The sequence below is a fragment of the Chenopodium album genome, chromosome 4, assembly GCF_948465745.1.
Source record: "Chenopodium album chromosome 4, dcCheAlbu1.1, whole genome shotgun sequence".
NCBI classification, from domain to species: Eukaryota; Viridiplantae; Streptophyta; class Magnoliopsida; order Caryophyllales; family Amaranthaceae; genus Chenopodium; species Chenopodium album.
In genome coordinates, this window is record NC_137837.1 from 62177502 (window position 1) to 62202351 (window position 24850).

General features: G+C 33.1%; 1 protein-coding gene and 1 long non-coding RNA gene across 3 annotated transcripts; both read right to left on the minus strand.

Moving 5' to 3' along the window:
- Positions 1-9354: 9354 nt before the first annotated feature.
- On the minus strand, positions 9355-19204 carry LOC145629176 (uncharacterized). Its single transcript, XR_014111593.1, has 3 exons — positions 18571-19204; positions 14613-14670; positions 9355-10043 (listed from the first exon to the last, which is right to left on the minus strand). It is a non-coding gene; the product is annotated as an uncharacterized LOC145629176 (long non-coding RNA).
- A 2256-nt stretch (positions 19205-21460) lies between these two features.
- LOC145629174 (protein FLX-like 1) lies at positions 21461-23935 on the minus strand. 2 transcript variants are annotated; one of them, XM_081681712.1, is made up of 5 exons: positions 23782-23935; positions 22775-23396; positions 22505-22668; positions 22107-22195; positions 21461-21989 (listed from the first exon to the last, which is right to left on the minus strand). In XM_081681712.1, the coding sequence occupies exons 2-5, from the start codon at positions 23380-23382 to the stop codon at positions 21897-21899; spliced, it is 954 nt and encodes a 317-aa protein (XP_081537838.1). In that variant the 5' UTR covers positions 23383-23396; positions 23782-23935; the 3' UTR covers positions 21461-21896. The 2 variants fall into 2 exon arrangements, with proteins under 2 accessions (XP_081537838.1, XP_081537840.1); XM_081681714.1 differs by having other exon boundaries at positions 22775-23387; positions 23782-23929.
- Positions 23936-24850: the final 915 nt, after the last annotated feature.

Consider the following 24850-nt stretch of genomic DNA (forward strand, 5'->3'; position numbering starts at 1 on the left):
ATATTTTTGGGCACATAAAACAAGGTTAAAGGCCCAATGACACATAGTGTAGGTTTTTATATAATTCACAAGGATTAAGTTATGCAATTAGTCTATGGTGCACCCTTGTGCATAGAGATGTATGACAATGAATTGGATTTGGATCGGGTGGAGCTTCACCCGCATCCATCCATTATCCTAATTGCTCCATCCACATCCATCCGTCATCCGCTTCACCCATCATCCCGCTTCACCCATCATCCATATATATCCGTCCGTCCATCATCCGCGGATGAAACGGGTGGAGCGGATAACAAATGGATGAGTACTAGAATAAAAAAAACTCACCTTTAATTTTCAGTTATTTATATAATAATTTTTTTAATTTATTAATAAAAAAGAAATAATAACAACATATTGTTTGAAAAATTAATTTGCAACAAAAAAAAAGACAAGTAATTTTCTTGAACATTCTATATTTTATTAGTAAAATTCTTTGATAAAAAATTTAATATATGTTAAACGGATGGGTGGATGGTTAGCGGGTGAAAAAATATCATCCACATCCGATCCGATCCATCATCCGCTTCATCCGTCACCCGCTTCTCATCCATTTAATTCGGGTTTTCGTCCATTTATTTTAAGCGGGTGGAGCGAGTTAGCGGATATCCACTAAATATTGCCATCCCTACTTGTGCACCTTAGATAGGTGTAACAACGCAGCCCAGAAATCTAATTAGACATAACCCTATTAAAAAAAAGCCCTAAAACCAAAAAACACGAAAACTGTAATATACCCATCGACACCCAATACACCCACCCATACCCAATAAATGTAACGTCACCTCCAAACTCAAAACTCTTCTTCTTCTATATGATTTTCTCTCTCCTCTTTTTCACTTTCTCTCTCCTTTATTTCATTTTCTCTCACTAAAAAACTGCAAAAACATCAATGGACATTAGAGAAGAGATGCAAAACCAAAAGGATCCTCCCTAAAAAAAGGTAATTTTATGTAAATTTCACTTAATTTTGTTTGAATTTATATGATTATCACTTAATTTTGTTTGAATATTGTTCGATACTCTATTGTTCGAAATTTTTTATTGGAATTGTCAAAAAAATTAGTGAAATCAAACGGATACCTTATGTTCACATTCCAAAATGCATATGTTCATATTTCAAATTCTTATGTTCATATTTTGAATCCTTTTGTAAACTTTCCGAAATGCTTATATTCACTTTCTAAATCCATATGTTCATATTTTTGTATGTATATGTTCACCTTCTCAAATGCTTAATTACGTTCATACGCATTCAAAAATGAACCAATGCATGTGTTCATATTTTGAATGCATATGTTCATATTTTTAATACTTATGATGCATATGTTCATATTTTTAATACTTATGATGCATATGTTCCATAATCATATTATTTTTTATTTCTTCAATTTTTTATGTTCATAATTAAATGTCTTATATTCAAAATAATATTTTATATGTTAATAATGTAAATTTTAATAGTAAATATTTGTTGTTCAATTCATAAATATTCTCATTAAGCCTGTTTATGCATATGTTCTTTTTCTTAAATGCATATGTTCATATTTTTTTTACACATATGTTCACCTTTTAAATGGTTGTATTCACTTTAAGGAAACCAATGCTTACGTTCATATTTGAATTGTTATGTTTACTTTTTGAAATGCATATGTTCATATGTTTTATGCCTATGTTCAATTTCTGAAAAGCTAATGTTCACATTTAAGGGAACCTATGCATATGTTTATATTTTGCATGATTATGCACAAGTTCCTTGAATTTGATGAAAGTCAAATGCATTCAAACAAAAATTTTTAATTTAATGAAAGTCAAATGTATTTAACAAAGCTAATTGAATCAAATGAATAAATGTCAAACACCTATCAAACAAAGTTATTTTAATCAAATGAAAATGAAATTCATTAAACAAAGCTAATTGAATCAAATGAATTTCAAACACCTATCAAACAAAGGTATTTGAATCAAATGAAAATGAAATTCATTCAACAAAGTTAATTGAATCAAATGAGCTATTGTGCACAAGTTCCTTGATTGAATTTGATGAAAGTAAAATGCATGCAAACATTTAAATTAAATGAAAGTCAAATGTACTCAACATATCTAGTTTAATCAAATGAATGTCAAATGTATTCAACAAAGCTAGTTGAATCAAATGGATGTCAAACACCTATCAAACAAAGCTAGTTGAATCAAATGAATGTCAAACACCTATCAGACAAAGTTATTTGAATTAAATGAAAATGAAATTCATTAAACAAAGCTAATTGAATCAAATGAATGTCAAACACCTATCAAACAAAGTTATTTAAATCAAATGAAAATGAAATTCATTCAACAGAATCAAATGAGCTATTGTGCACAAGTTCCTTGAATTTGATGAAAGTAAAATGCATTCAAACAAACATTTTTAAATTAAATGAAAGTCAAATGTATTCAACAAAGCTAGTTGAATCAAATGAATGTCAGACACCTATCAAACAAAGCTAGTTGAATCAAATGAAAGTGAACACTATCAAATATATTTTTATTTATGAATGTTTTGATACAAAATAATTCTCAAAGTTATTTGGAAAAAATAACATAATGTCATTAGCGAAAGAGGGGGGGGCTAAGGAGGAATCGAACCCTTGACCATTATGCTTAGAAGTATGTTGAGAGTTGTGAAGTATGTGGATCATTGGGACAGTGCTAGCACCGTGTTATATATAATTGTCCAAAGAAATTTATTTATACTTGTTCCCACATGTATTTGGAAATGGGGACACGTATGTAATATATTTTTAATAAGTACAAGTATCCCTACTTTATAAAAAGTAGAATCTTGCTCTTATAAACAGTGTTGTGACAATAATAACCCCAAAAATAAGTCTTTACGCATTTGCCCCGATTTAATATTACAAGATTTTTTTAATACGGTATATCTTCTCTCTCTGTTATTACATACTTTTTCATCCTCCCATTCAATCGGTTGAATTATTGGTTTCAAGTTTCAACCACAAAGTCACTGACAATCTTCAAAGGTATTTTTCAATTTTAATTTCAACTATTTTATAAGGTTTTGATTGATTTTAGATTTTAAGGTATTATCCTTTTTTAATTTTAGGGTATGGGTATTGATCTATTTTCCCTAAATTTGATAGGATTTTGAAAGAAAAACATAGTAGATAATTGAAGTGATTGGAGAACCAGAAACACTATAAGCGAGGGAAATATACCAACTTCCGAGCACTACCCCATGGAAGCCTCTCATGTCTCTTTCTATTCTTTCAATTTGATCATTTTATGAATATTTGTCAGTGACTTTGTAGTTTGTCCAGTTAAGCGCTACCACAAATCCGATTAAAAGCTACTTTAATTTTTTCCTTATACGATTTCTTAGGATTTTTATTTATTATGATCTTTAGATTGTACTTTGGTTTTGATTTTGGGGATTGTAGAATTTTACAAAGGTCGCTTTCAACATTGCTATTAGATTCGTTGTTATGAGATGCAAAGGACATCTAAATTTCGATTATAATTTTAGGATTAAGAGAGTAAAATGAAAGTCCACAACTTTAAAAGATGCAAATTTTCAAGGTACATGTTTTTTAAAGGGAGTGGAATGCCTTTGTGCTTAGGCTCTAGATGTATATTCTATATTTGAAGGAAAGGAGGTGTGAGTAGTTCTCTTATCAATCCTAATCTACCTTAAAGGCTTATTGTTACTTGTTAGAAGAGAAGATACCACTTTTCTGGTGAGATTCTGATATAATGCATCATAATAATATTATATGCTCTGCATCTAATGAGTATCAGCTTAATGATTTATTGTATTTCTTTGTATTGTTGAGTTGAATTAGCTGAGCTCAAGCTTGCCTGCATTGGATAACTCAGCTCTTCTTACATTGGTTTTAATTATAGTATTAAAAAATAAAGCCCCTGGCCCAATATACAAAGAGGAAAAAAAAAAAAAAAGAAGCTAGCTACTCCGTATTTTTTTATATTATTTTGGATTTTTACATTGGGTTCAAGCTACCAAACTTTATATTAGATGATCATATTAGACTTAACAGCAATACTAAGTATAAATGTACGTTGCATTGGACTTGAGCAAAATCCAAACTCAAAACTAAAATTTAACACCTAAGAGTCCTAACTACTCATAGGGTACCCAAGAACAAATTGATGCAAAATTTCATTATTCCTCTATTTGTTTCTCTTTGTTTTTCAGCTTGTAATATGTATCAAAATTTTATTCTAAAGAATCATCTGGACTCTATAAGAAAAGCATGTAAATGCTATTATTTAAACTTTAAAATACATAAGAAAAGGTTAAGGATATATGATTTTGAACTTAATAGTCGATTATTACTCTTTCTAAAGGTTCATTGTATTAAATCTTACCATTTTCAAGGTATTTAAATATTGCATAAGACATTTTACGTGCAAAATGCTTACTAATCATATCATAACTATGTATGTACAAGCTATTGATAACTTCTCCGCATTGGCTAGCCATGTCGTGCGCATTGCGCGCGTTGGCCACTCTAGTATTATCAAAAGTTATTACATATTTTGCACAATTTGCATCAGCAGATGTCTCGTCTCTCACACGCTTATCTATGGCCTTCACATACTTTTGAGGAAATTCAAATAGTTTGGTTTTTCGACTCATATAACCGTTAAAGAAACTGTTTATACTCTCAACCCGCTGAGTTGTCTTCATCCCAGCCCAAAAATAGTCCTTCATGAATGTCGGAAGCCACATATGTCGCTACTATTCAAATATATATTAAAAAAAACGACAGAGATATATGCTTCGAATATCTAAACATTTCACTTTTACATTCTATGTAAATGTAGACAAAACTCTCTACTTTTGAATTATAAAACACACACACACAAAAAAAAAAAAAAAAAAAAAAAAAAAAAAAAAACAATTCTCATCACTTTACTTTAGAAAAATTAATGAGGAAAGATAAAAGGGGGTAAATATAACAGGTTGTATTTTTGAAATTTAGCTGGCAATTGCCAAATTGGACCACACCAACTAAACACGTTTGGCTTCTAAATCATATGGCAAAATTCTCTCATTCATCTTACATCAATAGATTAAATACAAATTTTCCTTTCTGAATTTGTAAACTTTGCTAATTTAATACTCATTATTTGCATGTTTTCACGCTAAAATTTCTTTATACTCCGTATAAGGAGTTTAAATAACCATAAACTTAAATTACAACCAAGATTCAAAGTAATACAAATTAAACCAGATTACAATAAAAGATCAAGCAACAAGAATTTAAGATGCTCAAAACAACCAAGAAAACAGGTCTTAGAATCCAAACAAAGTAGCAAAACATATAAACACAAGAATGATAGAGAAGTAAATGTACAACAATTTACAAAAAATATTCAATAATCTCCTAAATAGCATTAGTATTCAAAATTTTATCTAATATAGCAATATTTACGTAAATCTGACCAAATTAACCTAAAATCAATAACCATAGTTAGCTAAATTTCCCTCCTAAACTGTAAACACAATTTCCCTCCTAATATATTGGGTTATGTGAAGTTTATTGAAAATTCTGTCCAAGATCTATAATTTCCCACATAACTTCACAGGAAAATCTTTTGAAAAGTCATTAAAAAAATGGGTAGCTAAGCAACGAATAATTACAAAGTTTTCGGAGCTCTATATACACCTGTTATTTAAAGTGAAATTATAAACCTCCGTTGATAGCTATAATTAAAGAAACACAGACACATAATTCATAAGTTAAAAATTGAAGAACAAGACATATCATATAAGCCAGTGTTGAAATTAAGATTACATCCTATTTCACTTTGATTTACATTCTAAAGAGCAGATTTTGCACAATAAATCATGATATTAATTGATTAAAAAACAAGTTTAGTATAGGTTTTTTATTCATTGACCATTGCCACACATATTACAAACTTCATCGAACTCAATTTCTCAATATTGTCCATTTTAATTATAATCAAGAAATGTTGCTTGGTTGGGAAGAAAAATGAGTCAAAGAGCTTTATTTGCATGGTCAATATACAATTAATGCATCTAATGACTAAGCAAAAAAATAAAGTGACTGAGCCGTTCATCTAAGTGTCTTCTTCTTCCTGTGACTGGGCTGCTGACTTGACTGCTGACTGGGCTCCCTCAAAGCCAACATGCTGACGTGGCTGCAAAGATTGACAAAAAACGTTAATCATGAAGATTAGCTGGGCAGCCCTCATTTTATAAGGATCATTGGCTCTTACTAGTGCAAATTTGACTGGACATCGTAGTAGTGTCTGCATCAAAGATTTCGAGAGTTTGTGGGGACACTGTGCCTATGTGTGTGATGGCATTGAGCTTCCCATGGGCCGTGCAGGATTTACAATAGTGGATTTGACAAGTCCGGGAAAATATAAGATAATTAGGCCTGGCAGGTTAGAAATCTGATTGACACTTATGGTCTGTATATTTTTCTGTGCTGATTTGTAATTGTTTTAGTATGATAGATGTGTTGAATTCTTATGTCTTATATTGGAATATTTGCAGTGCAAGAGAAGAAACTATTGAAATCCTGAAGAAGCATTTTCTCGTAGAAGAGAAGACTGATAATTCATGATCAATCAACTGAATAAGCAGCTATTTAAGTACGATTGTACAAATAGGTAGATTGCACAGAGGCATGGAGCAGCGTGATGAGCTAATTGTTGGATTTGAAAGGCCTTCTAATGCTCTGGACTGTGTGCAACCTTTGAAGGCGTCTAACTTTGTATATTAAAATTTTGTTTATATTCGCAGATTGTAATGCTTTGGTGTAATTTAATCATATAGCATTCAGACTAGGACTAGCTAGAACTGGATTGCAGTTAAGTGAACTATATGAGTTCCTCTAAGATTAGACTAAATTTATATATAAATACGATGGCTACTTGTTCAGTTGTTCTATACATTATTGCCAATTTCTGTGCGAAATCATAGAGGTCTCATGTAGAGGTTGAGGACCTGCGGTAGAGCTTGAGAGTGGTACATTTGGTATAAATGTTGTTCAAACACCATCTTCAAGGATAATTTGCTAGTGAGAATGTCTATCCTCCATCAGATGAAATAGTATGTGTATGTTAGTGCAGCGGATGACAGCCATGATCAACTAAGGCAAGCTTTGAGTGGCAAATCTTAATATGTTCATCACTGTCATGAACAAAAATAAGGGGTCATTTTATAAATAAATAAGGAAATTTCCATTGGTACACCCGTGGTTTTGACTTTTCCCATTGATACACTCTTAAATTTTTGCCTTCTCATCGGTACACTCGTGGTTTGGCCTTTTTCCCAACCGTGACTAACACCGTTTACAACTATTTCACTAAGTTAAACTAATTAAGGAAAAGACTATAATACCCCTTTTAAACATTTAATGTTTCGATTTGTGTGTCGAAAATTGTTCGGTTAAATTTTTGGGAGTCATGTTAGTCCATAATGATCCAAATTAACCTCAAACTAGCAAAAATAAATAAATAAAAAAAATAAAAAAAAAAAAAAAAAAAAAAAACCAATGCAAATGTCTCATATTAAATATTAATAATTAATAATAATATTGAAACCATATCCAATCGCCTGACATCGAGCTTCATGCTTAACCCGCTTCCGATGAGCTGCATCAGCCACAACCCGCCCAAGAATGAAGTCAGATAGCCCTGACCGTGTCAAAGGAGAAGACCCTGTCAAATCAACACAGACATCGCGACCACGATCCCATGAATAAAGTAACACATTCGCGGGTCTGAGGGCCTCGTCGTTCCCTCCGGCCAACCCAATGTCAACCTCTTTTCTCGCTGAAATTCCAGAACGATAGCAAACATCAACAAGGGTATCCCGAACAACATTATGCCGATGTTTAATACCCACAATACAAGCACAAGACACCGCGTGATCACCAAAAATATCTCCAGCAAAAACCCTCGAACAAGCAGAGCACAACGTCGAGATAGAGAACAATGGAACACCCAACCGATAGGACAACACACAGCGATAAGTCTTGGCGTTCATCGTCTGACCCAACCCTGAAATAGGAACCGCCCGAAGCCAAGCAGAGGTGTGATCACCCTGCTGTGATTTCCATAATGCTGATTGTCAAGGAGTTAAAGAATAAGCAGATTCTGCAGAAGCGGTAACCTTTGTGAAATATATATCTGCCAATTATTATTATTATTATTATTATTATTACTATTATTATTACTATTATTATTACTGTTATTACTATTGCTATTACTATTGCTATTACTATTACTATTACTATTACTAATTATTATTATTATTATTATTATTATTATTATTATTATTATTATTATTATTATTATTATTATTATTATTATTATTATTATTAATACTACTACTACTACTACTAATATTATCGCATTATTATTATAATCATTAAATTTTTAAAGTTAAATATTAATTATTATTATTAAATATTATTTAATTATTATTATTATTAAAAATTAATAATTAGTATTATCTTTAAATATTAGTTATTATCTTAATATTAATTGTTATTTTAAAAATCACTTATTGTTATTATAATTAATATTATTAGTATAAGTATTATTGTTACTATTAGTATAATTACTATTATTATTATTAAATATTAATTATTATTATGATTAATATTATTTTTATTAATTATTAATAATTTATTATTATTATTAAATATTAATAATTAATAATTATTATTTTTTTATTAAATATCAATAATTAATTATTGTTATTATTATTATTAAGTATTAATTATTATTATTATTATTAAATATTAATTATTTATTATTATTCTTATTATTAATTATTAATTATTATTATTAAATATTACATATTAATTATTTATTATTATTATTGAATATTAATTATTATTATAATAATTCAATATTAAGTACTAATTTTAAGCAGAGCAGATTGAAGCAGAGCAGTGCAGATTTTAACAAAGCAGAGCAGAGCAAAGCAGCTCTAAAGAATGGGGCCTTAGACATTTCTATGTTTGGGAAAAAAAATATATTACCCTATTCCTTTTAATTAACACGTTTTGAGTTTAACACTATTCACATACTTCATTCTAATCGTGTTTTATGATTTATACGTAATGAAAAATATAATTATGCGAGGTCTTGTTAGATTCGTCACGGCATATTTTTTCAAAATATCAACATTTCATAATTTTTGCTTTTCAGTAATAAAAGATATTAACGGTTAAATTTGTGCATTGACAAACGTGACGTGTCAGCTAAAAGAAACGAGGAAGTAAATTTTATGTTTGGAAAACTACCTTGAAACAGAAAATTAACTAATGACTTCAATGTAAATCATAATTTGGTACATGATATGATACAATGGTAATACACCAGAGTTACAAAATGTCAATTTACTTGAGACAATAAACCGAGTCACCAGCAGATTTTTGACTGATAAAAAAATGTTTCAAGTGGTGGCAAGATGGTAGTTGCTGGCATTTGAACAAGGTAGTGATGATGGATTTATGGTTGAAGAGGTGTGCACAAATTAGTTAGGTACTGGAAAAGTATTTCATTTGGTGTCAAAACCATGGTGGTTTAGTGGTGGTGCCCCGTGACTGAAGTCGTATGCGTGTTGTCAAAAACCAATTTATGGAAATCAAGAGAAGTTTCGGGTGATTATAGAGGGTACACCAAAGACGTGTGCAAGACTGTTACTAAAGATTCCTGCATCTTTTCCGTTTTCCTCACTGCCATTCTGTGTAGAAATAGGCTACCTCAGCCAAGGTTTACCCTCCTCCCCTCCCACTTGAAGATGATTTTCATGAAGCATGCCTTTTTCTCATCTCATTATTTGTCATTAGACAACACTTCTTTGAGATGGCAAATTATCATATAATCCATGACAGAATGCACAAGTCAATTCGCTGTTGATAAGCAGCATTGTATTGCAAGCTTCCAAAAAGTGAATTCTGAGCTGTGACAAATCATCAAAAAGAGCCCACCTGTACAAAACGAATTTTATATTAAACTGCAATTATAACATTACATCACAAGGAAAATCTAACATCAAACTCATAAAGCCAACCTTAACTGAACCCTACTTCAGTCATTCCAAATCAAGGAGGCATTCGCAACCCCCTCCCCCATCCTCGAGGCTATCAATTTAAGACCCCTCCCCCCCTCCCTCCCCCCCCCCCCCCCCCCCCCCCCCCCCTTTTTTTCTCCAAGTGACTACTACCAGGCTGCACCCATACCTAGTCTAATAATAGGATCACTAAGCTTGAAATGCCTTGTCTTTCAGCAAAGCTTAAGAAACCAATGCCAAGTTTCTAGGAGCAGCAGCTTTATAGTTGTAAAGTATGTATATAATATAACGTTATGAAATTTGCCTAAAACCTACTAGCTATAAAGCCTCAATGCTTTTAGGAGGGACACTAGTTTTAGTGGCTTCTGCTATAGTATGGTAAGGGCTACTCCAATAGCATTTTGTCGTAGCTTAAAATCATGGAATCACATAGAACTAGCTTGACCGTACCATTTACACCATTATAATGTTTAGTTGTGCTTATCTATCTTCAATTCTTGCCAAAATAAGCTACCTTCCTTGTTAGTTGGAGAAAAATGCTTCCTCCATTAAATATTAAATGCAACAAAGGAATATTTTATGTCTCAGAATAATATCCCCTTGTTGCAATTAATTAATAACGGATGAAGTAACAAAATTATTGAAAGTCATTGATTGACATGTGGGGTCATTTAAGCTACACGAGTTGCATCTTACTATTGGAAAATGGTGTAGCTCGGAATATTGAAGAGGCAAGTCAAGCTACAACTAGTCAAGCTTAGCCATTAGAGTCCTTAGAGATGTTCTAATACACTAAAGCAGAAGCCACTAGTGCGTTTTTATTAAATTAATTATTAATGCATCAAGGATTTAAAGAGTCTTTGTATTGGAAATCAATTAATGACACCAATGTAAATTTTAAATTGGTTTATAAGTAACAACTTGCTTATTATCTAGCATTATCTCAAAGGTATGCCAAGCGCTAAGTATCACAGCCACAGCATTGTCCAAACTCTCAGAAGCAAGGCATGATGCCTCAACCACCTTTAAGGAAATGTTTGAGATAGGAAAGTTAGTTGAATTCGTAGAGGGGGACAAAAACTGAAAAATTTAACTACCTAGGCTTTTAAATAACGAATTTGAGCATGATCTCCCAGAAGCATCCACGAGACTCATGGATAGATTATAGACACCTGAACTGATAAAGCTCTGTCATGTTATTGCCAAACACGACTATTTGAATGATCATCTTACTTACATGGGTCAGGCATGCGTCCCACAGCAGATTTTACTCTTATTATGAGACGTAATTTAGGTGATAAAGTGTTGATTATCAATTGTATGAAGGGATATTTCTTACTTCACTTGCCAATGAAGCCTTGGTAGGGTGAATCTATTTCATCAGATTAATACGTGAAGGTCTATTGTTTCTTTGGTCCGCCAAATTAGGTTCCTTTCAAAGATTTGCTTGATGGAGTCCGAACATGATGGCTCAAAGTGTCATTGTTACTTCCGTTATACTCAATCAAAACGGTTTTTGTTTTCATTGGAAGATTTTGGAGTTCTTGATTCATGCCCGATTAGGCGAATTAACTACAAAAAAAGAGCCTATTTCCAATGGCTTAAATCCATCGGAAATTGCTCAAAATCCGTCGGAAATTTCCTATGGCTTTAATAACCATCGGAAATTATATACTTTTCGATGGCTTTAAAAGCCATAGGAAAAGCCATCGGAAAAATCATCGGAAATACATTTTTTGATGCTTATTACAACCGTCGGAAATTTCCAACAGCTTCATCCATCAAAATTTTTTAAAAACCATCGGAAATTACGTATTTTCTGACGGTTTTAGGTGGCCATCTTGTCCGTGGGGTCAAGTGATGGCTCAAGGTCTCTTTGCTCCTTAGTCTACCCGATCATAAAGGTTTTATTGTTTTCTTATGGTAACTTTGGAAATCTCCATTCATGCTCGATCGGCCGATGGCTTAGTTACCATTTTTTCTTTTCCTTGCATTCAATAATGAATTCCCAATAGCAATTCAAGGGGTATTATTAGGAAGTTTTTAGGGTAACCAACGTATAAATATAAAGATGAGTAGGCTTGTACGAATAAGTTTTGATGATTTATGAACATATGAGTTTATCCCTCTCCTCTTCTCTAAATTATTTTTAAATGGCTTTTATTGTTACGGAGTTTTTTTACCCGCATTATAAGAGCACCTTCATAATGAAGAGGCTTAGCCAAGGCAACAGCCTGTTCTCTCTAAAATCCATATCATTCTCTCTTCTTATCTCTCAAATCCAAATTAAGCAAAAAAAATTAAGGGAAGGGAATTTCGGATAATTTAATCTTCATCAAATCAAAATCTGAAGGGAATTTGCAAAACTGTATTGAAAAAAACAAAAACAAAACAAATGCAATAGGCCAATAGCACATATGCGACTACGTGTATCTTACATATGGTAAGAGTTTGAATAGTAAACTTGCAATGCACGAGTTGTTAATAGAAAATTGCATTGAGAAGCGAGTGAGGAAATACCAATAAATCATTATGGGTGTAATGTATAATCGAAAACATGATTAAAAAAATTAAATATTTGGTACTTTAATCAATAATGAGGCTTTTAAAAAGGTGGAGAGACTAAAATTAAAGAGAGACAAAGAAAAAATTGAATTGAAAAGGGGAGATGAAGACAAAGTGTGGTTGAGAGATGAAGTATAAGTTTAATGAAAGAGTTAAGATAGTTTAATAAAAAATTATAAATGTAAGAAGACATGTAGCGTACTGGGTTAGAAAAGAAATAGGGCAATGTAATAGGATGGGGACATGTGTCTTTCCTTAATTGAGTTTTTAAATATTAAGTATAGATTACTGATGTAGACAGATTCTCAGCTATGAGGTTTCAACTTTCAATGAGCAAGATAAATAATGGAAGATGAAGATGAAGTTCAGAAACAATGGATGGAAAAAGTTGAGGGCGAAAGATAAAAGAAAGTAGAAAGAGAGGGTGAGTGAGGAAGGGGAAAAGGTGTCACTCCCCGCATAGTGTATAAAAAGCGTATCTAGGCGCTGAGAGGCTAGCCATTTAAGGTAGAGAGTACATTCAAAGAGATGCACCAATAGCGCATTCAAAAAGGCGCACCTAGGCACACTTCAGTCAATTACTTCATTGCACCTTTGAGCTTTTTTAAGCATTGCTCAAATGCAAAAAAGGGATATATATTAAAAAATATAAAAAATAAATAAAAAAAAAAACACCACAAAGCCAATGCTGGATATTTGACTTGTTCACTGAAAAACGGAGGCAAGGTATAATATTTAATAGATTTTTCCAGCTTAAGTACTATCTGACAAATTCCCAAACTGTTTGCTATTGGGCCTCCAAAATTGAGACCATGGTTATGAAGCAGCCATATGAGGGTTATAATAAGAATTGAACAAATAATCGGTTTGGAAACTTGAGGAAACAATCAGGAAATAAGTTAGATTGAAATGAGAATATTAATGCCAATTTAAAGAGAAGAGAAGAGGGTAGGAAGAGAAGGATAATGAGAAGAGTTGAAAATTTTGTTTTAACTTTTCTTAGTTAGGTTTGAGAGAGCATCATATCTCTCAAATATTTGGTATTTATCTCCAATTTTATATAACTTTATCTTCAAAACATTTATCTGAAACTGTAATAGACTAACTTGGAGGGTAGTATAGGTATTCTAGTTTTATTAGTTTATTAGGGTTAATAGTCCTTAATATAAATAGAGAGGGAAGGGAAGGAAACAGGGAGACAGAAATTTGGTGAGAACCTTTTGGTGAGAAATTTGGTGAGAACCTTTTGGTGAGAAATTTGGTGAGAACCTTTTGGAGAGTTATGAGCTAAACTCACTATCGAAGATTGATAGCCTTGAGCTATTAACCTATCTTTTGTAACCCTTTCACCATTATCATTTGTTAGTAAAGCTTCCATCTTTCTTATTTTTCTTTATACAAATCTATTTACCAAAAATCAGATTATTTAGGGCTTGTTTGGCATTGTTTTTTGTTTTCAGTTTTCAGAAAACGAGAAAAAGGTGTTATCATTTTTTTGTTGTCAGTTTTCAAAGTTACCATGAGTTTAATAATTTGACTTTTTTATTCATTATATGACATATATCATATGATTTTGAAAAACAAAAAACCAAAAAACAGAAACCATAGTGATGCCAAACAAACCCCTAGCTAATCAAAGAACCAATCTTTTCTCGATATTTTGCTATTATTAGTGCAAGTTATATCAGTTCATTACAAAAAACCAAGCAGTGATCAAATATTGCTTAATTATCAATGTACTACGCTACCTTCACAAACAAACCATTCAAACAGCTAAATTGTCTCCACGTCAGACGGAAACCTAATATTGAATACCAATTTTCAAAAATAAAAGAACATAATCTTCATTTCCTTGTCAGACAACAAATTCTAGAGAAGTGCTAAGAACATAAGTAAAATAATGAAGGCAAGAAGTCAGTACCTTATATATTCCCATCTAACATGCAGGAAGATCGACCCTCCTTGCAAAATGTCCATAGCTGCAATAAGAAGAATTGGATCACATTAGACCAGAACAAACCCTTATAAGATCAAGTTCAATATACATATAGAAGAAAGTAGCAAGGGCAAATAATGCTTACAAAATATGAGCCAGGCATTTTGGATTTTTTTCACTCAGGAAATGTTCACAAGAGGAATTCTAAATTACTAAAATAACAAAAATAATATGGAAGCAAGAACTATCACCAGGTAGGAAAGCTTTATTCATCCAGCAAGGAAGCATGCAAATAAAATTTTGGCACTCACAGATAGGCAATCTCTCATAATCTCAACCATCTACACCTATATACAGAAACTAACTAGTATAATCAGTTTTCCATAATGACCATGATTAAACTGTTCAACCAAGGCACTGATATTTGGATAGTGTTCCCGATAATAAACTCTAGAATACTCAAGAAATGGCAGAGCCATCAAGGGCAGTTGGAGAAATAAAAATAAGTGAAAGCTTTTGGTTAATAAAATAAACAAAAGAAAGCTAATTGTACGTATACAAAATCTTTGATGACAATGACCAGAAATAAATTAGTCAAGAGAACCAAAATCCATCAACATGGATCTGGGATGACAACAAACATGTCAATCAAGACCAACAATATATACATAAAAAAAATCGCAGATTTCTTTGGTAGTGGAGGAAGGAAGCAGCATTGAGTTTCACTAATTAAATATAGATCAGCTGCAGCTCAATTTTTGTTTAACATCAACTTCCCATAATAGCCACACTCAAGTATTCATCTCATTTATCACCATACTGCTCAACCCAACAATATCGTGGCTATTCACAATAAATTCAAGTACTACAATATGTCCCCATTAAGCAATCACCATAGCTGAAAATCTAAAACTAAACTACCAGCTGGTTATCATTGATAGCATAAAGTAAGCTATAGGAACCTCAGAAAGTGGATACCTTCACTATTAAGAAATACACAAACGTGTATGACCTTATTCAGAAACAAAAGCCATCAATAAGAAAGATAACTTACGTATCACATTAAAAGAAGACCAGGAAACCTCTCAAAATTGATTTTCACTCAACCTAGACTTGATGCCTTAGAGATAACATCATCAAAAAGAAATAAACACAACTCTACCCTACAAACTCCAAACTAGAATATGTACTATAAAACCACAGAAATCATGGCATAATCATACCAGTTGATTGCCGTAGAAATTCCCTTACAAGTAACATAAGGGGCTTGCAAATGCTCAATGACATTCAATCTGGTCCCCTTGAATTGCAAAAAGTAGGCAAGGCCACAATGCAAAATTTAACCTCTACACTTCTCTACTTCCCACTACATAAGGAGAAGAAATATATGATGTAAGAACTAAGCAGCACTTACCAGGTCTCTACTTTAGCAGAACCTATCTGAGATTGCTTTTAACATTAAAGCCTTGGTTTTCTATGGAACCTTGGCATTCCAAGGATAACTGGAACAGAAAAAGGAAATGCAGTAATATATGAAATATTGAGAAAACAAATCAAATATCCTGCTCCTAAGTCACTAAAACTATACAAGAATGGATTGTCTTAGCTCTTAAAATCCCACAAAAATTTTCACCCAACCTTCAATCTTTAGAATTTAATCTAATATAATAATTACACAAAGAGAACACACCCTCTCTAAACAAGAAATGAAAATCAGAGGCTTTTGTAAGAAACAGTTTATAGGATGAGGAATTGAAACATAAAAGTTATTATTCCATGCATTTCTCCATAAGTCAGACTCAAACTCATCCAATGCCAACATTAAATGAAACCAAGGAAAATTATAGTAATTTCTTGGAATATCACGTCTGTACTTGATGATTTGACGCTAAAAAGAAGTATGATTCAGAAGAAACGATAACCATTTATCCACCAAAGAGATGGGCCTTAGACTACAAAGGACCAAGACCCAACCCAAATACCTTTTTAAACTAGCAAACTTAATCCCAACCCACTGGACAATTTCCTTAATCCTCCCCCCATACTTTAACAAAAAAACAAAAAAAAAAAAGGTTCTCACAAGTCATAACCCTCTCAAAACACATAGCAACAACTAGAGAAATTCTGTCCTATAATAAAACAAGTAACATATAAGGATGCTTGACAAAGAATATATCTTTCATAGGAAAAGCTAAAGAATCAATAGGTAAGTAGGTAACAAGATCAAACCCTTATTTCTAAAAGGTTGGCTTGGCTGCACGATACAAGAATTTGTCTCTCACGGTCACCTACAAAGATCAATTTCATCCATTCGCTTCTATCTACAGGATCAGCAAATGAAGACAGTAATATGTACCATTATGAAGAAAATGGTGACCCTTCCTTACATCCTTGTGGCTTTATATTCATCAAAGGCCGCTCCATCCACTACAAGTAAGAAACAAGCAGACAAGAAACAATATTGAACCCATTTCTTCACTCTACCTGGTGCATCCACATTTTATTGCTCTACTTAGTATACCCATAATCACCCAATCAATCAATCATAGGCTCACTTAAAGTTTTAGTCCAAAACATTACCCTTCTGACCACTCCAAGTATCATCAACCACCTAATCAGCCACAAAGGTAACAACCAAAATTTGTCTAACCTCACCTTAATTCAGATCTAACAAGCTAGAAATAAATGTCTTTTCACAGAACATATATTCTATAAGGCCATAATGGCTAGTCGACAAGAAAATCGCTAAACTTATCTAAACAAAGCTATAATGGACAAATAAAGTTTAACATCATGAAGTAGTTAGCATAATTACCACCTCAAAATAACAAAACCTCAAGCTATCAGACACATCCACAGAACAGTAGAATTTCTAGCATAAGCAAAAAGTGCCAAGCATAAAATGTGTTATTAGAAATTTGATGTAGTTAGTCTACACCATTAAACAACAGAAGATTATTAAGCAACTTATAAGTCCAGACAATCCTAATTGAGTGAACATCATTTAACTTGATAAGTTTTCCTGAGATGAATATTTTTAAAAAAAAAATTTATTTGGATTTTCAAGTCAAATAAGGGTTTCCATAATACTAAATAAGGAAAACATATTATTAATGACTTTTCCAGGTGGAAGTTCCAACATCAAAATACAGAATCAAATTTATCCTCTAAATTCTACACTCACAATCCTATCCTCTCACCTCACCCTCTTTTCATAGATTTCCTCTCCACTATCTCTACATAAATCTCTGTCAGCTTCAACCACGTCTGATGCAGGTCTCATACCTGGAAAACATACGAATACTCAAATCGAACAAACAAAGAAACAAGCAATTAAAACACGCCTAATTGGCTTTTTCACTCTTTATCTACATTCTCTTCTTTCTTCTGATCCTCTTTTGCTTTCCTCTCTTCACCAGCTCTACCTAATCTGTCTCACCTTCTTGATAGATATTTTGTTCTTTTTGGACAGACCCCTTTTTCTTCTCATCAAGGTTTATAGCCAGGCAAAGTTTCTGAGGTTAAGGGAGAACTCACATATAACCTTCAGCTCCACGACAATATTCTAGAATGCTGCCAACAATCTTGAGCATTTTCTATTACAACAAACTCATTCATAAGCCAATTGACTAAACCATTACTCAAAATATTAATACAAATATACAACTAATGACAACATCTACCAGCTAACTAACAACAAAACCAATCCAAAACAAAAATTCTCATCTGCGAGAATCGGGTATCAAGAAACCACAAAGCAGACAATAAAAAAACGAAAACATAAATACAATCATTAGGAGGCAAAAGCTGCTAGGGAGTGTAGGACCAAATAAGAAAGAAAAAATTCGAATTTTAAAAATATAAAGAACACACAATCAAGGCATCCCATGAAATGTGACAATATCTAAATCATGGTGATACAGCTAAATACTATGGCACTTACTTGTAAATATCCATCCTTCATCCAGCTGCTTCACGCTCATAAATATCTTGGCAATGATCATTTTATGTCTTCCAGCAAACAAAATTTGACAACTTTGCTACTGAACTTATGACAAGAATAGGTCTGAACGTAGTCCAATCAATCATATGCTTGTCTTTATTGGCATCACTAAGCAATAAACCCCAGAGGATGAAGATAATAAATCCAACTGAAGAGCAAAGCAAGTCAAATGTTGATGGGATTTTAAACTTGGGAGTGTAGTATATTGAGTGCACCTACATGGCCATCACCATCCAGAAGATGAGACCGGCAAATTGCTAGTTCATGTTTCTAATTATGTAGTGGCAAACAAAATGGATGCCTGAACAAACTATCAGATCCGAAAGGGAATATGTTGCTGACATGTGAACTGAGATTTACTCACATGCTGACAGCTGACAGCTCTCAGCTCTCACCAACATATTCTTCTATAGGGATCTCTTAAATCATTAAAGTATTAGATAGAATATATAGAAGGGATGATTGGTTATCTCTAAATGTCATGATACTTTCAACTGTACAAAGACTTTCTGGAAATAGCCGGGGTGATAGAAGCTAAGAAATTAGCCTTAGGCAAATCCTGGATATATACGAGGTGCAATAGCAATTGAGGCCATTTATGCTGGCTAAATTACAACAGAACAAGTGTAAGATGATTGATGACTCCTAAATTTTACCAGAAAGCTATCCTACCAGCATAACCAGAAGATCAACTTAAAGCCTAAAGATGGAGCCAGAAAGACATTTTTTCTTTCTTTTTGACATGCTCTAGAACTATCATGAAGCAATGCCTACAAAATTAAGATTTGTCAAGTATCGCTCAAAAGCTAAAGCTTGACTATAGGAAGTATATACAAGCCTCGTGATAAAGAACTTCAAACCACCTTGACAAGAGGAAGAATAACCTCATATACAATATGATTGTTTCTATATAAGTACAAAACCCAGATAGCAGCAGCAAACATCTCCCAACATTGATCATCAAAGATCCACATGAGAAAGCTTCAATGATTTCAGGCCTTACAATAAGGAAATAGTAAGCAAATACAGGTATCATGCGAATCCTTTTTTGTGCAAAAGGCCAGATGCACCATACAAACTCCAATAGCTTTGAGCAGATCAGCGCCAAGTAGTCTTTCTTGAATTTGTTATGTAAAAAACTGAACAAGGCAATTTCTAGAACGCAAATTTAAAAATCTCACCCAATATATGAGCAACAAAAGGGGTGAAGGGTAGGAGAATACGACTTCGAGCATAGATATACAGATCTGACTCCTAGTCAGATATTACAGTGTGCTGTAATATTATTGTGTGCGCTGTAATATTTTCTGTTTATAATCTCCACCTGATAGTGAACATAGATATCTTAACTTTCATCAAGCCATATCAACTACACTATTCACAGGATTATCAAAAGCACAACTATATAATTAAAATTAAAACCCAATCAAAAAAAAAAAAAAGAAAGAAAGAAAAGAGTGTTGTAGTCTGTTTAACAGCTAAACAGTAGAACCTTACGCTGTCCAGGTAGTCATAGCCTATTTAGCATCTACCTGCTTGTATCTCACTATTTTTTTAAGACAGTGAGGAATTCATATGACTAACAATTGTAGGTTTTTTTGACATGTCACTCCTTGTTATCCTGCCAATAAATGGCCACATTTGAGTACAATACACAATCTACCTTACATATGGTTACGTAGATAAATAAGGTCACTTGACAACTAACAATTATGTTTTGCTGAGTTAGATATAAAAGCTATGGTGCCATGGAGTCAAAACAGATGAGTAGGTTTATAATACACCAAAGAACTAAGCCTTTTACTATCAAGGTGATGTGCATGACATAAATAGTATAAAATCATTAGAGTAGGCAAACAAGTCTTGTCCGGTAGGGTTTGTTTCTGTACCCCACCCCCACCAAAAAAAAAAATACACCAGAGAGAGAGAGGGAGAGAGAGAGATTTTAACCTCTAACCCATATCTTAAAAAAAAAAAAAAAAAAAAAAACAGTTACACAAATCTAATCCAATGTTTAAAGAAAGAAAAAAAGGAAAGGAAAAAAAAAAAAGGAAGCTAAAGTTACAGTTACACTTTGAGAATTTAAAGCAAAAGGAGGTTGTAATGCCTAGTCATAAAACATAGGCATGAGGTGCTGCTATATATAATACATTTTTTTCCTTTTGGGGATAGTAAATAAGTTTTCCATGCACTTTATTTGCACCTCACTGTGTATTTTTTAGCGCATTGAAAACACTTCACCTTGCCAATTGAAATCACGTACCCTTATTACCTTGGGCTTCATCATCTAAGGCATTTGTTTTTAATACACTTCCCTAAAATATTTAGTATTAGTACTATTAAAAATTATAAAAAAAAAATAAAAAAATAATAATCAAAAAGTATGTTTAAGAATTATTTATGATTCCAAGTTACGATCCATCTCTATAATTTCTTGTGTTTCATTATTTTAATGAATTTGCTTATATAGATATAGGTAGAATCAAACAAAGTTTAGCCTAATTATACTAACCCATACTTAACTAATCCCATTGAGTCAAATGAAGAACTCATATCAACCCATTTACATTGAAAGGTAATAACTCCTAACTCAACCAGCCACTTCCAAGTCAGGCATGGACTGGCTCGTCATGTCAAGTTAACATTTGCCAACTTTCACAAAAACAGGCAAAACAAAAAATATAATAAACTAGCCAAGGAACTGACTTCAGATGCATATAGTTTCTTGATCTTCACTTGTCACTGAACAAGATGTAAACAAAGAATCAAACAAAATAATTCTTTAGAAAATCTAAAGGCAGCATCCAACAATCACATCTCTCATAAGGAATGAAGCAAGATCAGATGTACACAATTTTTTAAAATCTTCGGTGGTCCAATTATAAACAGAAAAATTATTTGAAACAGAATCAACTATGAGGCCTGAGAAACCAATACTTTAAGCAAATAGGTCACCTCTGCTATAAAAGAATATAGACATGGAAACGCATAACACATGTCACCAAATGAAATGAGAGAAACAGAAATTGTAAATAGATAAAGCTTATCCTTACTACCAATATTCTGTGGACAAGACAATATAATGACAACATATTTCACCTCATGACAATATGACATACTTAGTAAAGAAGCATCCCCATATTCTGTAAAAGGATCCCTCAAAGTTACTCACGCAGTCACACTTATGCATCTATCAAGCTCGAGCTGAAGAGACCAGCATGCAAAACAAAACAGGATTCTGCATCATCAGATAATTGCAAGCCACTTCATCTATGCCCTTGACCACGTTGCACGTTATATGCTCCCCAATTGCCAGGCCCAGGTCCATATTGAGAATAATTTTCCATACCAGGCTGTGTCTGTAAATCAAACACCGAAAACCAAGCTACATGATCTTTGTAAACAGCAAAAACGCAACATTCCATAAAAACATCACAGAGCACACCAAATTATAAAATCTCAGTAAGAAAACTTACTAAGTTTACTCCATAGCCAGCTGGGTAGGGATTTCCTGCGTATCCAGCTTCAGGTGTGCTATAAGTGGTGTTATAACCTGCCACTGCTCCTAAGATAAACAAAGAAATGAACTAAGTTTGGCTGATTTACTAGACAAGAGGCATTTTCAGACAAGCAATGTGCACAAACATTGTGTGAGAGAGGGGAGCACTGAATACATAAACTGAATTATTAAAAGCTCATCGTGATAATTTTTTAATCATATCTAACATCCAAATGTTGAAAATTAAAAACCTCGCTATTGAAAACCTTATCCAATAACTGAAGATACTATTAGCCTCATACATTAGCTAATCAAAAAACAAAAGCACCATTCTTACAATGCTCAAATAAATTAGACCTTCCAAAACAATCATACCAGGATTGCCAACAGCAGCAGCAGCACGTGCTCTCTTCTCTGCATTAGCAACCTCTGCCCGAAGCTTTTCTAGTTCTCTAGCCATTGAGAGCATTTTGGCCTGGAACTTTTGGCCATGCTCATAGCTATCAGCATATGCTTTCTTCTCATACTCAATAGCAGCCCTGCAAACCCCCCAATTATATTACAAAAAGAAGCCAAAACAAGCATTCAAGACTTGTATAAATAAACATATGTAATATTACAAGACCCTCAAAAACAGCTCCATACTTTGCTCTGTCAACCTCCTGTCTCATATGCTCAATTTCAGCTTTCAATGCCGGAACTTGCTGTAAATCAGTAGAAAATCTAGTCAAATCCTGGTTCATTCTCTGGACCTGAGCCATAAGATCTTGCCTCACGACAGTAAGTTCTTTAATGTCAGATTGAACCCGCATGTGTTCAGCCTTCATTGCATCTGCTGCTTGAAGTTCCATCTCCAATTTGGCAGCCTTGTCAAGCATTTCTCTCATCTGCATATCCTTTTCTGCGTGAAAGGAATCGCCATAATGGGACATTCGTTGCAACTCGTAATGAGCAGCTTCTAATTCCTGCTTCAATGCAACATGGGTAGCAGCAACCCTCTGGTTATCGACTAATAAACCTTGAATTTCTTGAAGCTGAACTCCGAGACGTTCCTCGAGGATAGCAGGATGAGGGGGTAGTGACCTAGGGCCCATCCCAAACTGGGATTCCCTCTCCCTCATTTCCTCAAGAAGTGCAGGGTGAGGCATCGGACCAAGATTTCGGCCATATGGCGGTTCATGGGGTGGAAACGGAATCCTTCCATGAGGCATGTTCTTCATCGGCAATGGCGGACCAGGGTTTCTGCCTGACATTGTGACTGATGCCCCTAATTATTATACAGAATTATTCAAATTTCAATCAGAAAATTTAAATTAAGAATGCGCATATATTCAATTACATTCATATTTAATTACATCAATTAGAAGAAAACAAAAAATTCCCACTTATATTAACAATGGAGCATACAAACAACTCAATCCTATGAATCAATTCAACAAATTACTCAAGAATTTGAATTAACATATGACGAACTACACCAAAAACTAATTAATCTGAAAATCAAATGAACAATAATTATCAAAATTTAAAATACAATAATAATAATTCGACAATTATTATCATACCAATAAATTGAAAATTGTTGCTGATAAATGTAATATAGAACCAGTTCAAAGATGGGGCAATCAAACAAAAGTAAGACAACAAATTACCTAAGAGCGATTGACAATTGTTTCTGAATTTGATTTCTGGAAAAGTATGAATTTGCACAAAATCCGCCAGAAAATGGAGAGGAATTTAGGTTTTGAGGTCTTTTGGCAAACCCAAAAACAATTGTGAACTGCTAGCGGAGCACTCGAGTACCTATACTTGGAAATTTGGAATTAATAAAACTTGGCAAAACCGTCATTCAGGTATCCTACGGGTCACTCAAGTCAACTTCTTCCCGGTTATAGTAGTTTTTGGCTCGAGCGATGCCTAAATTAACTTTTTAATATGAATTACGAAATAGTTCATTAAAGAAAAAAGAGACAACAAACAAGTACCAATCAATTGGTAAGTCTAAAAAGGTTGAAGAGATAAGTTAACGACTCTCAAATGGGGTTAACTATTATGCTAGTGACAAGATAACATTGTTTGTTGGCGCCAAAGTTGTTGTCCGGTTGATGAAGGATCTTTGGTCAAGGCATAGGTTGCTTTCGCGCGGAATGCTTCATTAAAGACAGATATATTAGTTGATTTTTTATTTTTATTACCATCAAAATATCATGACCTTTGTTTATTTTGTAATTATAGGCTAAGATTGAATTACCTATTAAAGCTATAACGGTAGATTAATGAGGTGCTAAATGAGTAAAATCACTAATAGTGTAATTTTTATTTATATACTAGTAAAAAGCCGTTTATTATCTAACTGCATCTCTAGAGTTACTGGTTTGGTTGCTTTACCAATTTGCCCCAATTATGGTGAATAAACGTTAAATTAAACTCAGAGTTTGTTTCGTTTATCTATTAGGTGTTGTATTCTTTTTTGAATTTATCTATGCAATTAATTATAAGGTTGTCAATAATACGAGTTAAATAGAAGACCCGTCCCATTAAGGTAGGGATGGGTTCAAGTTTGGCGAGGATAGAGTGGGGACATGGATAAATCTTGTATCCATCATGGGGATGAGGATAGGGATGGATTTCATGTTGCACCTGCTCCAAATCCGTCTCAACTACCCTGCCTTGCCCCATCCTGCACTCAACAATGAATATAATTTTGTCTATTTTTTACTT

Bases quoted from the DNA above. Each gene is read 5' to 3' on its own strand.
- LOC145629174 (XM_081681712.1), bottom strand. From the start codon at position 23,382: ATGTCAGGCAGAAACCCTGGTCCGCCATTGCCGATGAAGAACATGCCT. The intron at 22,669-22,774 runs GTATGGAGCTGT...GGGGGTTTGCAG, and splicing joins CAGGAGGTTGACAGAGCAAA to GGCTGCTATTGAGTATGAGA. The intron at 21,990-22,106 runs GTAAGTTTTCTT...TTTGATTTACAG, and splicing joins CTGGCTATGGAGTAAACTTA to ACACAGCCTGGTATGGAAAA.